Genomic DNA, 16,143 nt, shown 5'->3' with positions numbered 1-16,143 from the left:
TCTGGAAAGGGCCATGCTGGAGCCACAACAGCCACACCGTGGCCTGCCCGCTGTCACCTAGGCTGTCCTTTAGGCTCTCCTCTACCAAGCCCACAGTCACAGGAGCCTGCTTTCCACGGGATGGCAATACCTCTCCTCCCTTCCTGCAGGAACTCAGCTTTTGTGGGGGATTCTCTTGGAGGACTCCCACCAGGCCCCAGAGTCTCATTTACCAATTCACCAACCAGTCTCCTTTTAGAGGGGGCTGGTGCATGGCTGGGATGCTAGCTAAAGGTGGCAGAGACCCGAGGGAGGGCCCTGGCCCCTTGTGGCACCTCTAGAACACTTGGTTGTCCTCTGTGTAGGCTCTAGCCACTCATTTCTGGGCACCGGGGAAGGCTTCCCCCTGCACACCATGTCACACACTGCCATAAATTTGGAAAAATCCAGACCTAGCGTGTGTACTGAGCCAGCGGTAGCAACAGAGATCTGAATATTTCTCTGGGATCTTGGCCCTGATGCCGGATGGGTGCACCGTCAAGGCCATGGCACCACCCTGAGACCCTGAATCTGGGGTGCAGTCCAAAGCCGTCCCGTTCTCCGATCCCCAGTAGCAACTGTGACCTGACTTTCACAGGCTCAGCCATGTGCAGGCGCGGACCCCATCTCCCCCACCCCTACGTGGGCGTGGGCCCTCCAGCCATCAGCAGTCTGCATAACTGGTAACTCGGAAGCATTCTGAGGGATGCAGGCCAGGGGGCCCCTCAGGGCTGCCGTTATGCTGAGTGGGCCCGCCCCGGGGCCAGGGGGCTAAACAAGGAAAGACTCCTGACTGTCTTCACTGGCGCTGCGGGCCCCGCACTCATGTAAGTGTGGTTTCCACCACCGCACACTGGCAAAAAGAAAATCAGTGGTTGTGCAGACCTCAAATCAAAGACACAACAGACAACAAGGCCAGGGGTGGCAAGAGAGAAGGCTCTAATGCTGAGTCTCACTCCATGTGCACCAGCTGCGGCAGCCTCCTCCCCAGACCACCCTGGAAAACTGCCCGGAACCACAAGGCCAAGGACCCCAGGGATCACCCTGCTGGGCAGCCTCGGGGAGGGGAGCTGCTGCTGCTGCTCTGGCACACAAGGCCCTAGACACACACACACACACACACACACACACACACACACACGGCTGCCACCACTTCCCTCCGAAGGCTCTGAGGGACCAGTGTCTTCAAGCCCTTAGTCGCCAGCAGGAATCTGAACACAAGCCCCTTCTTAGCCATTGCCATTCAACGACAAAGCAGCTCACCTCCTCAAGGAGATCGCTGGACAAGGAAGGGTCAGAGAGGGAGGCCTGGGACCCCAGGGCAGGGACTGGGCATTTGGCAACCCTCAAGGTGTGGGGGACACAGGAAGGCACCTGCCGGCGGGGCACTGGCAGGCATGGCCTGAAGTCAGTGCTGGCCCCTGCTCCTGCCTGGGTCCCCAGCCCCTAGCGTGCGTGTGCCCTTCGGCTGTGAGGTGCAGGGCCAGACTGGAAGTTCGTAAAAGCCTGCACTGTGCTGGTTGACAGAGACACCTTTGCCTCTGTGGCCCCTTCTATAACGCTACTCCCCTTGGATGGAAACCAGAACCTCCTTCCTGGGTTCATCAGGAAGCAGCCGAGAGCCCTTGGCATGGCAAACTGTCTGAGGCCTTATGCCTCAACTGTGTTGAAACTGAAGAAACACAGTTGTTGCCCTCATACAGTCTGCCCTCAGAAGCCCCTAAAAGGTGAAGATTAGAAGTGTCTGTTGATGTGGCTAAGAGAGCTAATTGCAGAGCAGACAGCAGCGAGGCCCAGGCTCCCCACCCAGCCCTGAGGCTGGCCCAGTCCTCACCTGAGATTGCACTGTTTAAATGAACCCACAAATTAATCCATGGTATTGTGCTCATCAGACCTACGTCAGAGCAGAGGTGAAGGACGAAAACCATTTTTCCAAAATGAGCAGTTCCATGGCCCAAAATCCACAGCCGTTACCACGCTGGGATGATGAGCTAGGGTCTCAGACAGTCCTGCTTTGACCCCTTTCTTACCGTATGCCCAAAGCCCTGAAAGGTCTTGACTGGCTTCTGGCAGGCCTGTGATCGGGCAGGCCACGGAGGCCTCATGGCCTGTCTTTGGCTTTATCTCATAGGAAAGGCAGGAGGTGGGGTCCGAAGAAAAGCAGGTGAGTCCCCATTCTAGGGGCGACCACCTGCTGCATACAAATTTCACCCCATCTGCAGTTTACCCACCCACGGTATCTGAAGAATTCCACCGTGGCACTGTCCTTCCCACTTTACTCAAAACAGTAGAAAGCCAGGCGCCTGGGTGGCTCAGAGGGTTAAGCCACTGCCTTCGGCTCAGGTCATGATCTTAGGATCCTGGGATCGAGTCCCGCATCGGGCTCTCTGCTCAGTAGGGAGCCTGTTTCCTCCTCTCTCTCTCTCTGCCTGCCTCTTTGCCTACTTGTGATCGCTCTCTGTCAAATAAATAAATAAAATCTTTAAAAAAACAAACAAACAAAAAACAGTAGAAAGCCACCAGATATGAGTGTCTTCTATGTATGCATCAGGAAGCCTGCCAGTGTATTATTTATACTTAAGCTCCTTTAATCCCCACGTTAAGGGAAAACTGCGAGGTAGGAAGCATGTCCCCATTTTAGCAATGAGGAAAGAGGTGGACAGTGTTCACACAGCAGGAAGGCAGCAAGATCAGAACCTGAGCCTTTGCACTGCTGGCATCTCCCGGCAATCAAGAGTCACCTGCTCAACAGGCCTGGACGCTGGCAGAGGAGGACGATACAAGGTGCGGGCTTGTCCCACTAGTCATGTCCCCCCAATGAAACTAACAGCCGTGCAGGACATGTGTGAAGTGGGAGGGACGAAGGAGGACCTGGAGGTGAAGCAGCTTGAAGTCGCAGTCTCCTCCAACCACGCTGCCAACCCCATCCCTGGCCCCTGGCTCCCATCTCACTCAGCTCAGCTCTGGGAAAGTAAACACACATTTGTCACCCCGACAGCACAATAACGAGAGGAAACGGGCCTGCGGTGGGAGAAGACGGGGCTCCCTCTGCCCCACAAAGCAGGGCTGCCAGGCAGAGGCTGCCTCCGCCCAGAGCACAGTCACTTCCCTTCTGTGTTCCAGGCTTCACATGCTGTCCTTCAAAGTCAAGGCTGTGTCAGGGACCTGAGAATCTGGGACGTCTTTCTGGTAAGTTCTAAATGTGACTCCCGGGTTGTGGCCAGGCAACCAAATGAAAGCGGGATAGCTGCCCCTCAGCCCCAACAGCCTGCCCCCCTTTATCTGGACACCGCTCAGCTATCACCCTGATAAAAGGATATAGGGCTGTGCTGGTTGGCAATTTCAATTCTGACTCATCTTAAAGCCATGCAGGCTTATTTGGTCAAGTAATACGACCCACCCCAGGTCTCAGGGAGGATGGGTGGGCTTGGGTCTGGACATGTCCTCCCTCCAGGAAGGCCAGCACCCCTACTCTCCCTGACCTCCCTCAGTCTCGGGTGTTTGGCCCACACGTCACTGACCGAAGCCGGCAAAGGAGAGGTGCAACCGCTCTGCTTGGCTTCTGCCTGCTGTTCGGAAAGGCGGCCCTTGGGCTCTGTGAAGAGGCAGCCAGCCGGCCCCTGGATCTCCCACCCCGGATGAACACGAATGGTCACATCAAACCTGTCATTCTTTCCCCACTCGACCCAGAGGTGCTGCCGTTGCGCCGAGGCCCTGAGGCCCCTGGGAGGGTGGGGCTATGGACACATCACACTCACTCCTGCCAATTCATGGCTGGCAGCCCAGATGGCTGGAGGAGCAGGAGCCGCCGGAAGCCAGTATCCCACCGCCGGGACAGGAGACCAAGCTGAGACCAAGCCGGCACGCACCTGTTGAAGAGGTTGTTCCGGCGAACCATCCGCAGAAAGCCGGTCGGGTCGGTAACGGAGTTGAGCTTGTTGTTCATCTCTTCGAACTGCTGGTCCATGATGTCTCCAGCTTCGCTCTCCGTCTCACTGCTGGCACAAGGCCTGCAAGGAGAACTGCAGTGTAAGCCAGCGGGAGAGAGGAAGCGCTCAGCCCCGGAGTCTGCCCTGAGGTCCCGGGTTACCCCTGCCCCCACCACCCTGCAAACCCCCCGCTACTGAGGCCTCCCTGAGGCCCGTGTGACCTGGTGCCCTGCGGCCTGCGGTCTCCTCCCTCCTCCGTCTAGTGCTTGAGGAGATGCACTCTGGTTGGCTGTTCTGGTGGTCGCCCCCACTTGGCTGTGAAGCCCCTACAGCCGGTGCAGTGCCTGAGCCAGACTTACACCCCAGCATCTCACATAAAGACACACAGTAGGTGCTCAACAGCTGGGTGCTGAACAAGCAGCATGGTGGGCTAACTGCATGATCTTCCCAGATCAGAACTCCAGCAAACGTGGCAGAGTGTACTCTTCCCAGCACACATTCCAGTCTGGCCCATTTCAAAAAGAGTAACTAAGCCCCTAGCACAGGCCAGGCTCAAGGTCTGGCTCAAAGGGGCCTCAGGAATACCTGGCCTAAAAGGCAATTTCTTTCTTTCTTTTTTTTTTTTAAAGATTTTATTTATTTGACAGAGAGAAATCACAAGCAGGCAGAGAGGTGGGCAGAGGAGAGGAGGAAGCAGGCTCCCTGCTGGGCAGAGAGGCCAATGCTGGGCTCCATCCCAGGACCCTGAGATCATGATCTGAGCAGAAGTCAGAGGCTTAACCCACTGAGCCATCCAGGTGCCCCTAAAAGGCAATTTCCACACAAGGGGACAGATATGCATACAAGTAGCGACAATGCCAGGCAGAGAGAGTGCTGTTTGAAATGTGGGCTGGAGAAGCCCTGCTGATGGGAGCCCACTTTCCAAGCTCACGAGGAGGATGCCACAATTTTCAGATTAATAAATTCATACTTCCCCTATGACAGACTGCAACAGAAAGAACATCTACAATGGGTTTTAAATAAACGGAAATACCCAGGGTGCTTTGATTCATCAGCATGATTAAAATGACAAAAGGCTTGTTAACTGTCAAAGCCAAGCACTTGTACTCCAACCGGCCCCCTGTGGTGGCGAAGTGTTGGGGGAGGGTGCTGCCCACCTGTGGCCGCCCTCCTTCCAGTTGTTCCCACACCTCATCATGCCTGAGGCTGGCACAAGCAGGGCCCCACGCTGGGCCCTGCCGTCCTCCGGCAGGATGGTTACGCTCAGACTTTGTGGAAATGCTGAGTGACATCCAGGCCACAGCCAGCTCTCAGTCCTCACTGCTGACTGAGAGCCAGTGTGGAAGAGTGGAGGGCGCCAGGGCCCTGGGGGAAGAAGACAGACTCTACATGCAAACCTCTCAATGCTGAGGAAGTGGGATCTGGAGAGGGATGGACTTGCCATCACCAAGAGGGACGGGTTCTGCGTACCAAGAGGTGGCTTTCACGTGAACATGACCTGCTTCAAACAGACAGGCTGGCGAACCTGGAACATCAGAAGGTCACAACCAGAAGGTCACAACCAGAAGGGTACTAAGCCCCTGGCTAGACTGTTACGGAGCCAAGTGATAAACAGTGTGAGGAGCTGCATGAAAAACCTGAATGCTCTGTGTGACGGGCCGGCTTGACTGGGTCCCCTGGGTGACCTGCCATTTAGTCAAACGTTATTCTGTGTACTGGAGGGTGTTGCTGGATGAGATTAACATCGGAGTCTGAAGACTGAGGAAAGCAAACTGCCCTCCCCCATGTGAGTGGGCCCTGTCCAATCCACTGAGGGCCTGAACAGAACAAAAAGGCTGAGTAAGAATTCCACCTCTACCAGACTGTCTTCAAGCTAGGATATGGGTCTTCTCCCGTCTTCAGACTTGAACGCAGCCTGGAACTTACACCATTGGCCCTCCTGGGTCCCTCGCTCTCCAACTGCAGATCTTGGGACTTTTCAGCCTTCGTAACCATGTGAGCCAATTCCTCATAATAACCCTGTGTGTGTGTGCACACGTGTGTGCATGAGTGTGCAAGTGTGTGCGTGCACACACGCAGGTGTCCCATTGATTCTATGTCTCTGGAGAACCTAGACTAACACACCGGCCAAGTAGGCACCAGAGCCCTGACTCAGCCATGTTCTTCACAGAAGGTCATGCAAAGGCCCAGTCACTGGGAAAGTTTGCCAAGAGCTGAAGCCCTAAAGGTGTCAGAAGTGGTGCAGTCTTCAAAGAGAGCCCAGAGGTCTGATTTCGGGGCCAGTTATACACCTTCACCCCAGAACCCCGCTAAGCGCTGGTAAAGCCATTAGTCTGCTTTTCTTCCCAGCAGTCTGACTGTTCCTACGGCCAGAAGAGCACTTCAAAGCCACCTCAGCGCCTAGCATGGAGTAAGTATGCCACAAGAAACTGGTGAATGAATGAATGACTTGAGCTGGAAAGCATTTTATAGTATGCAAAGTATTTTTATTTTATTGTCTGTGTGTAGCTCTTACTGTCTCCATCTTCTGAGGAGACTAAGGTTTAGAGAAGCAAGGAATGTGGCCAAAGGGCACCAAGAGGTAAAGCTAGGCCTGAACGCAGGTCTCTGGCACTGACCTCCCCACCCATCCTCTCCCCACCAACCCCAAGGCTCTAGGCTTCTCACACTTCTAAGTCTCTCCCAGCTGGGGTTTGACGAGGTAGGGGGAGGGGTGAATACAGAAAGCAAGAGAAACCAGGAAACAACAGAGCACCTCAACAAATCACCATGGCTTCCATCCTGCCAGAGAGCAGGGGATGGGGTTTAACTCCTCTCTCGGCCCCATGGCAGCAGCTGAACAGGCGAGCAGCTGAAGCTTTGAAATGCTCCCTTGGGGGCTAAGGGCCCTTCACAGAGACCCTGGTAAATATCACTCAACAAGCTTCCCTGTCCAGGGACACATTCATCATCTGAATGCGACTGCCGGCTTGGAGCTGAGCAGTCTGCTTGTCATTCCGTGCTTGGCAAAGGGGAGAAGAATTGGCTGGAACTGGTATCAGCCTCTATTATCTTGCAGTCCCACTCTTGCTGTCAGCCGCAGACAGAGCCCTCAGAATCTCATGCCTAATGGGGTTGTTTCCTATTTGCTGACCCTTCAGAGTACTAACACTGAAGGGAAAAACAAACAGGAGATGTCGCAGACAAAGGAATCTTCCATTTACCAAAACAAGCCTCATCTCTACAGCAGGGATCCCAAGAGGGCCTTTGTATCACGATCACCAACCCCCACCATGTCTTTGAGAGACTTTCTAGAGATGGCACATTACCTAGTCTGATTCCACCCGCCTTGACTCAACAATGAGTTGGAGCAGGACCTATGTGCCAGGATTGCCGAGGCTAAACAGAGGAGGGTCACATTACACCTGCCTTCAAGGCACTTACAAGCGAGTATGACTAGTGGTTACTGGCCAAGATGGATTAAGGAGTAGTACAAGGAGGGTAGCGGCCTATAACCAAGATAGGGTTATAGGGTATAAAGGGTATAAAGGCTTTCCCGGAACTTGCTGCATCTCAGAGGTATCTTGAAGAATACAACTTTGATAGGTAAGGCTTGGGGGGAGGGTGCTTCTAGGCAGAGGGAATGGGATGAGCAGAGGCGTGGAGAGAAGACAGTGTGGGGGCCCTTTGGGGCCAAGGGAATAGCCCGGTTGAGATGGAGTAGAGGGTGTGTGAGTGGGAGGGAGGAGGAATAATGGTGGAAAGCTTCGAACTTGGACGGCGGTTGAGAACTGTCAGCCCAGATCTCTGAACATGGGATGACAGGCTCAGGGCTGCTTTTGGCAGGTAGTCAACTGGTCCAGAGAGGAGAATGTGGGATGGCTGGGTGGCTATTACCAGCACCTGCTCAGAAACAGCCCTGAGGGCCCAGAGTCAAGCTCCCTGAAGCCTGATCAGCCCCTACACCAACCAGAAGCCCCATTTTTGGTAGTTACCATCATGCTAATACATGAATGTGCTTGAGCCTCAACATGCCAGGTGAGGCAAGTCTTCCACAAACCCCTGGGCTCAGAAATCTTGACAGTGGCTCCCTCCTCTGCTCTAAGCCTCCATTCCCTATCTCCCCTACAGACAGACTAGCTGGGCATAACCCAACTTTCTGGATTCCTCCCCATTTTTTTTTTTTTAAGATTTATTTATTTGAGGGAGAGAGAGAGCATAAATGCGGCGGCGGCGGGGAGAAGCAAAGGGGGAGGGAGAAGCAGGCTCCCTGTTGATCAGGAAGACTAAGGTAGGGCTCGATCTCAGGATCATGGGATCATGACCAGAGCTGAAGGCAGACATTTAACTGACTGAACCACCCAAGCACCATTTCTCCCCGCTTCTTGTTCTCTGTTATCAACAACACGGTTCCGGCTTGTCCTCGGGCTGGGCCAACTATCCTATTAGTCTAGACATATGAACAAGGCTGGCAAGGCTGAGAGTGGAAAAGTGGGAACTGGCAGAAGAAATACACCAGGAAAAGAAATTTGCCTGGGAAACTCACTGAAGGGACAGGAGCAGTTAAAATATGGCAGATGGGTAACTCGTGGCAAAGGGAGAAATGGAAAGTAGAAGGTGGTCTTAGGTGGAAGAGGAATGGGTTCAGTTTGGATGTGCCGAGCATGCAGACAAGAAGTTCCGTTGGCAATGCCAGGCATCCAGATGGTGACTCAGTTATGTAGACACTGACTTCCCGAAGGCCTAGAGACTACAGACATCCAGGTCTGGGGCTCAGTGGAGAGGTCAAGACCAACTGTTTGATGTCTCATTCATTTGTTCACTCAACAAATGTTACCAAGTATTGCTTATGAATAGCTTGTTATACTGGGTTCTGGTTCCAGGTAAAATGGAGTAGGCACATTCCACCCCATCCTTTCTGCTCGCTGGATCTCTAAACCCTGGATGGGGATGGACTGCATGGAGCCACTATGTGAGGAATGCGAAGAGTAAATAAAATCAGGCAAACTGGGGAAAGAGACCAGAATTTGAAGTGCCACCAAATCAGTAGTGAGCTTCATGTTTTCCCCCCTCTGGAATCCCTTAGGTCTCCATGCAGCCCAAAATGCAGAAATGGGCATCAGCACGAACAGACAAAGCTCCAGAAGGAGCTCTGTATTTCTTACTCAGAGAGAAGACAGAAAAGCCCCCATCTCTCTTATTCTCTCATCACTGTTCTCATCATCTCAACAATCCTGAGTTGGTAGTGGCAGTGACAGCAACAGAGAGGGTCAGAAGGAGTCTAAACTCTGAAGGTAAGGAAAGTGTGGGTCTAATCAGAGGAGATGTAACTCCACCACTCAACCTTTGCTTTTTTTCTTCCTTTCACCCCATGTCCCTTGGTCCGTGATGGGCGAGTCACTGCAGGGAAGGTGCAGCAAGTGGGTGGGGAGATGGTGTAAATAAATCCCCAGCTTTTTGGTGAGAGGACCAAAAAGAGCACTGGGGAATTGAAAAATACTGGTGAGAACACAGAGAGGAAGTAGTTCAGAAAATGGAGCACATAAAGTTGTGCATGAATTCCTGGATTCACCCCTAAGCTGCATATGTGTAGATCTGACCCTAAAGCCTATGAGAAGCTAAATACAAGATGACCCAGCTCCTGAACACCAATGAGTAATGCACCTGTAGGATGGACTTAACTTAACATGGCCAGAACTTAGAAAATGGAACTTACAATGAAGTCTGGTCAGAGCTGATGACCTAACTAGGTCAACTGCCCACCTCAACCAAAGCATCAATGTCCTCCAAAAGAGTCAAACAAGACCCTGAGTTTAACATAATAACATAATTCAAAATGTCAGGATATAATCCCAAATTACTCAGTATGCAAAAAACAAAACAAAACAAAACAAAACACAAAACAACAACAACCCTAGGAAATTCTCAACCTGCATGGGAAAAGGCAATCACCAGATGCCTTCTGGAATTATGCTAAGATGACACAAATGTTGGAATTCTCTGACAAAGACCTTAAAGCGGCTATTTTAAAATGCTAAAAGTAAGGACAAAGACTCTCAAAAAGATGGCAAGAAAGCAGATCTCAGCAAAGATCATAAGATATTACGGAGGAGCAAATGAATTTTGGAATTAAAATTTGATTCAGCTGAAAAATTTGATACTGAAAACAACTGAAATAAAAACTCACAGTATGGACTCACTAGCAGAATGCAGATGACAAAAGAAAATCAATGTATCTAAAGACAGAAGAGCAATAGAGATTATCCGATCCAATTAACAAGAAAAACAGGATTTTTTTTTCCAGTAAATTAACAAACCGGAGGGAACAAAAGACCTAACATCCATGTATTCAGAGCCCAAGAATGAGAGAAGGAAGAGTGTAGAGCAGAACAAAATTGAGGGAATAATGAATGAAAATTTGCCAAATTTGGTGTCAGACATAAATGTACAGATCAAGAAGCTAAGTGAACCACAAACAGAATAAGCCCAAGGAAATCCATGAACAAATGCATCATATTCAAATAGCAAAAAACTAAAGATAAAGAAAAAAATCTTAAAAACAACCAGAGACAAAAGATGTATTATGTATAGGGAAAATAATGATTCAAATAACTAAGGATTCCTCATCAAAGACCACAGATACCAGAAGGAAATGGAAATATATTTTTAAAGTGTTGGCGGAAAAAAAAAAAAGAATGATCAACCTAGAATTCCAGTTCAGTGAAAATATCCTTCATAAATGATGGTAAAATAAACATATTCTCAGGGGGTGCCTGAGTGGCTCGGTGGGTTAAAGCCTCTGCCTTTGGCTTGGGTCATGATCTCAGGGTCCTGGGACGGAGTCCTGAGTCAGGCTCTCTGCTCAATAGGGAGCCTACTTCCCCCACTCTCTCTGCCTGCCACTCTATCTACTTGTGATCGCTCCCTGTGTGTCAAATAAATAAATAAAATAAAATAAACAAAAAAAGGTTCTCAGATGAAGGAAAACTGGCAGCCTGAGATTGCAATCATACTCTCAAACAGAGGTTATAAACATACTCTCTCTTTTTTTTTTTTTATTTTCTTATGCATTTTATTTTTTTTTAAGTTGTAAATCTCTTTTTTTTTCTTTTTTTTTTTAATATAATTTTTTATTTTTTATAAACATGTATTTTTATCCCCAGTGGTACAGGTCTGTGAATCACCAGGTTTACACACTTCACAGCACTCACCAAAACACATACCCTCCCCAATGTCCATAATACCACCCCCTTCTCCCAAACCCCCTCCCCCCAGCAACCCTCAGTTTGTTTTGTGAGATTAAGAGTCACTTATGGTTTGTCTCCCTCCCAATCCCATCTTCTTTCATTTATTCTTCTCGTACCCACTTGAGCCCCCATGTTGCAACACCACTTCCTCATATCAGGGAGATCATATGATAGTTGTCTTTCTCCGCCTGACTTATTTCGCTAAGCATGATACGCTCTAGTTCCATCCATGTTGTCGCAAATGGCAAGATTTCATTTCTTTTGATGGCTGCATAGTATTCCATTGTGTATATATACCACATCTTCTTGATCCATTCATCTGTTGATGGACATCTAGGTTCTTTCCATAGTTTGGCTATTGTGGACATTGCTGCTATAAACATTCGAGTACACGTGCCCCTTTGGATCACTACGTTTGTATCTTTAGGGTAAATACCCAATAGTGCAATTGCTGGGTCATAGGGCAGTTCTATTTTCAACATTTTGAGGAACCTCCATGCTGTTTTCCAGAGAGGTTGCACCAGCTTGCATTCCCACCAACAGTGTAGGAGGGTGCCCCTTTCTCCGCATCCTCGCCAGCATCTGTCATTTCCTGACTTGTTGATTTTAGCCATTCTGACTGGTGTGAGGTGATATCGCATTGTGGTTTTGATTTGTATTTCCCTGATGCCGAGTGATATGGAGCACTTTTTCATGTGTCTGTTGGCCATCTGGATGTCTTCTTTGCAGAAATGTCTGTTCATGTCCTCTGCCCATTTCTTGATTGGATTATTTGTTCTTTGGGTGTTGAGTTTGCTAAGCTCTTTATAGATTCTGGACACTAGTCCTTTATCTGATATGTCGTTTGCAAATATCTTCTCCCATTCTGTCAGTTGTCTTTTGATTTTGTTAACTGTTTCCTTTGCTGTGCAAAAGCTTTTGATCTTGATGAAATCCCAATAGTTCATTTTTGCCCTTGCTTCCCTTGCCTTTTGCGTTGTTCCTAGGAAGATGTTGCTGCGGCTGAGGTCGAAGAGGTTGCTGCCTGTGTTCTCCTCAAGGATTTTGATGGATTCCTTTCGCACATTGAAGTCCTTCATCCATTTTGAGTCTATTTTCGTGTGTGGTGTAAGGAAATGGTCCAATTTCATTTTTCTGCATGTGGCTGTCCAATTTTCCCAGCACCATTTATTGAAGAGGCTGTCTTTTTTCCATTGGACATTCTTTCCTGCTTTGTCGAAGATTAGTTGACCATAGAGTTGAGAGTCTATTTCTGGGCTCTCTATTCTGTTCCATTGATCTATGGGTCTGTTTTTGTGCCAGTACCATGCTGTCTTGATGATGACAGCTTTGTAATAGAGCTTGAAGTCCGGGATTGTGATGCCACCAACGTTGGCTTTCTTTTTCAATATCCCTTTGGCTATTCGAGGTCTTTTCTGGTTCCATATAAATTTTAGAATTATTTGTTCCATTTCTTTGAAAAAGATGGATGGTACTTTGATAGGAATTGCATTAAATGTGTAGATTGCTTTAGGTAGCATAGACATTTTCACAATATTTATTCTTCCAATCCAGGAGCATGGAACATTTTTCCATTTCTTTGTGTCTTCCTCAATTTCTTTCGTGAGTACTTTATAGTTTTCTGAGTATAGATTCTGTGTCTCTTTGGTTAGGTTTATTCCTAGGTATCTATAAACATACTCTCTTGTTCACACCTGCATAATCATCTCTTCCCTGAGGGTGGACAGGGCCTACGACTTACCTCTAAGAATATGGCACAGTAATAGATGTCACTTCTGTGATTATGTATATAAGACTGTAACTTCTATTGCCTTCTTGGCTTGTGCACCTTAGATGACATAAGCAGTCATGTTGGGGAGGCCTACATGGCAAGTAATGCAGGGCAGTCTCTGGACAACAGGCAGCAAGAAACCAAGACTCTCAATCCTACAGGCTGAAAGGAAATAAATCCTGCCAATAATCATGTGAGCTTGGAAGTGGTTTCTTCTTCAGTCAAGCATTTAGACAAGACCTCAACCATAACTAACAATTTGATTGCAGCCTCAAGAAAAACTCTGAAGCAGAGGACCAAAATAAGCCATGCCAGGATTCCTGACCCATAGAAATGGTGGGAAAATAAATTTTTACTGTTTCAAGCCACTAAATTTTGGGGAATTTATTATTCAGCAATATATAACTAATAAAACATTAAGAGAATTCATTAACGGCTGACCTACACTAAAACAACTACTAACAGAACTTCTTCAGACAGAAGAGAATTGATACCAGAGGAAACCAGGAACATCAGTGGAAAAAGGGAAGTAACAAAGATTAAATGTCTGAGTAAATTTAATAGACTATTCTCCTAACACTGTTTGATGGAATTTTAGTGTATGTAGACAGAGGATACAAGAAAAATGCAAGACGGGGGTGGAGGGTAAGGTTACCCCATGGTGGTAAGATCTCTATATTTCATTTGAAATAATAAAATATCAATAGTAAGTAGACTCCAAACTGTGAAAAGTCTGTATATTATCTCTGGAACAAGCATTAAAGAGCTATAAGGAGAGATATAGTCAAAGACATAAGAGATACATTAAAATGGAGTTCAAAACAAAGTTCGAGTAACCCAAAAGAAGGGGAAACAGAGCAATGTAAATCAGAAGAACAAACAAAACAAATATTAACATGGCATACATAAATCTACATGTATCAATAATTATATTAAATGTAAATGGTCTAAATATTGAGATTGACAGAATGGAATTTAAAAAAAGGACCTAATTAAATGCTTCTACAAGAAACTCACTTCAAATACAGTGATACAGATAAGTTAAATGTAAAAGGATACAAAAAGATATACCATATAAACACCACTTAAAACAAAGCTGGAGTGGTTATATTAAGATCAAAGTAGATTGAAGAGCAAAGAAAATTATCAGGGATAAAGAGGAACATTACATAATGATAAAAGATCCAGTTCACCAAGGACATAAAATGATTCTAAGTGTGTATTCACCTATCAACAGTGCTTCAAAATACATGATGTAAAAACTGGCAGAACTGAAAAAAATGGATAGATCAGCAGAGACTTCCCACATACCTTTCTCAGCCATGGAAAGAACTGGTAAACTGAAAATCAACGAAGATATAGGAGAATTGAACAACATCATCAACCAATGAGTATAACTGACATTTAGAGAACACTATATCAAACAAAAGCAGAATATATATTCTTGTAAATTGCATATACAGAACATTCCCCATGATAGGACATACTCTGGGTCATAAAACAAACTTTAACAAATTTAAAATAACTGAAAGCATACAAAATATGTGTTCTGACTACAACGGAATTAGATTATTTGAAAGTGAGAAAATAAAGATACCAGGAAAATCTCCAACAACTTGCAAACTAACAAGACTTCTAAATAATTGTCAAAGAAGAAACCTTTATGGAAACTAGAGAAATTCTTGGAACTGAACAAAACTGAAAAATACAACATAAAATTTGAGATGGGATATAGATAAAGTCTTAGAGATAACTTTATAGCATTAAATGTTTATATTAGAAAAAAGATCTGATATTAATAATCTAAACTTGTACTTTAAGAACCTAGGGATAAAAGATTAAAACAAACCAAAATAAGTAGAGGAAATAAAATAACAGAGCAGAAATCAATGAAATTGAAAAGAGTAAAACAAATCTTTAAAAAAAAAATCAGTGAAATAAAAAGTTGGTTCTCTTTAAAAGAAACCAGTAAAATTGATAAGCCTCTGCCCAGACAAATGAAGAATAAAAAAGAGAAGACAAAAATTTTTAGTATCAGAAATGAAAGAGGAAACCTAATTACTGACCCCACAGAAATTAGAAGGGTAATAAGGGAATACTAAAAACACAAATGGATTCAACACCTTAGATGAAATGGACCAAGTACTCAGAAACTGCAAACTACTAAAACTCATTCAAAAGGAAATAGATAACCTGAATAGTCCTATAACTACTAAAGAATTCTACTCATTGTTGAAAACCATCCAAAATGACATCTCCAGGTCCGGATGGTTATAATGGCAAATTCTATACAACATTTAAAGAAGAAATAATGCTAACTCTTCACAATCACTTCCATGAACTAGAGGAAAGAACACTTTCCAAATGCAAGCCTGTGTTACCCTGATACCAAAAGTGAACAAAGGTAACATAAGGAAAGAAATTCTGCAGATCAATATTCCACTGATCAAATAGAAAACAGACATAAGACTAATCAATAAAGAATATCAAATAGAATTCAGCAACATATAAAAAGAATAATACACATAGTTGAAGGGGAGTAGGGCTATTCCAGGAATACAAGACTTGCTCAATATTTGAAATATCAGTCAATATAATCTATCACATTAACAGAATAAAGAAAAAGATACACATTTATATCAATTTATGCAGGGAAGCATCTGACAAAATCCAACACCAACGTAGGATAAAAACTCGCAAATGAGTAATATAAAAGAGAATGTCACCCACCTGATAAAGAACAGCTACAACAAGCCTGCAGCTAATGTCATTCTTACCTCAGGAACAAGGTTAAGTACGTCAACTCACATCATTCATATTCAACACAGTACTGGAAGCCCTAATCAATGCAAAAAGGCAAAAGAGGAAATAAAAGATCTATGGATTGGCAAGGGAGAAGAGAAAGTGGCTATATACAGAAGACATGATTGTCTAGTAGAAAATGCCAAGGAATGCAAAGACTACTAGAGCTGTTGAATTTCACAAGGTTGCAGGATACAAAAACAATACACAAAAAGTTTGTACTTTTACATACTAGCAACAAACAATTCCAAACTGAAATTTTAAAAAATTATCTCCTTTATAATGGCTCCCAAAATGAAATGAAATACCTGGGTATAAATCTACTACATATATACATGTGTGTATGTATGTGTGTGTGTGTGTGTGTGTGTGTGTGTGATTTGTAGGCTGAAACTGC

General features: G+C 46.2%; 1 protein-coding gene across 8 annotated transcripts in view; it reads right to left on the bottom strand.

The window, feature by feature from the left end:
* Positions 1 to 16,143, bottom strand: part of TTC28 (tetratricopeptide repeat domain 28) — a 646,079-nt gene that overhangs the window by 42,199 nt on the left and 587,737 nt on the right. For all 8 annotated transcript variants that reach the window (XM_059139718.1, XM_059139719.1, XM_059139722.1 and 5 more), the window contains one exon: positions 3,888 to 4,028. In XM_059139718.1, coding sequence (XP_058995701.1) covers positions 3,888 to 4,028 — 141 coding nt within the window. The remainder of the gene's footprint in view (positions 1 to 3,887; positions 4,029 to 16,143) is intronic.

The sequence above is a fragment of the Mustela lutreola genome, chromosome 11 (genome assembly GCF_030435805.1).
Source record: "Mustela lutreola isolate mMusLut2 chromosome 11, mMusLut2.pri, whole genome shotgun sequence".
NCBI classification, from domain to species: Eukaryota; Metazoa; Chordata; class Mammalia; order Carnivora; family Mustelidae; genus Mustela; species Mustela lutreola.
The sequence above is the reverse complement of the archived record's forward strand: the minus strand, read 5'-3'. Positions and strand labels throughout refer to the sequence as shown.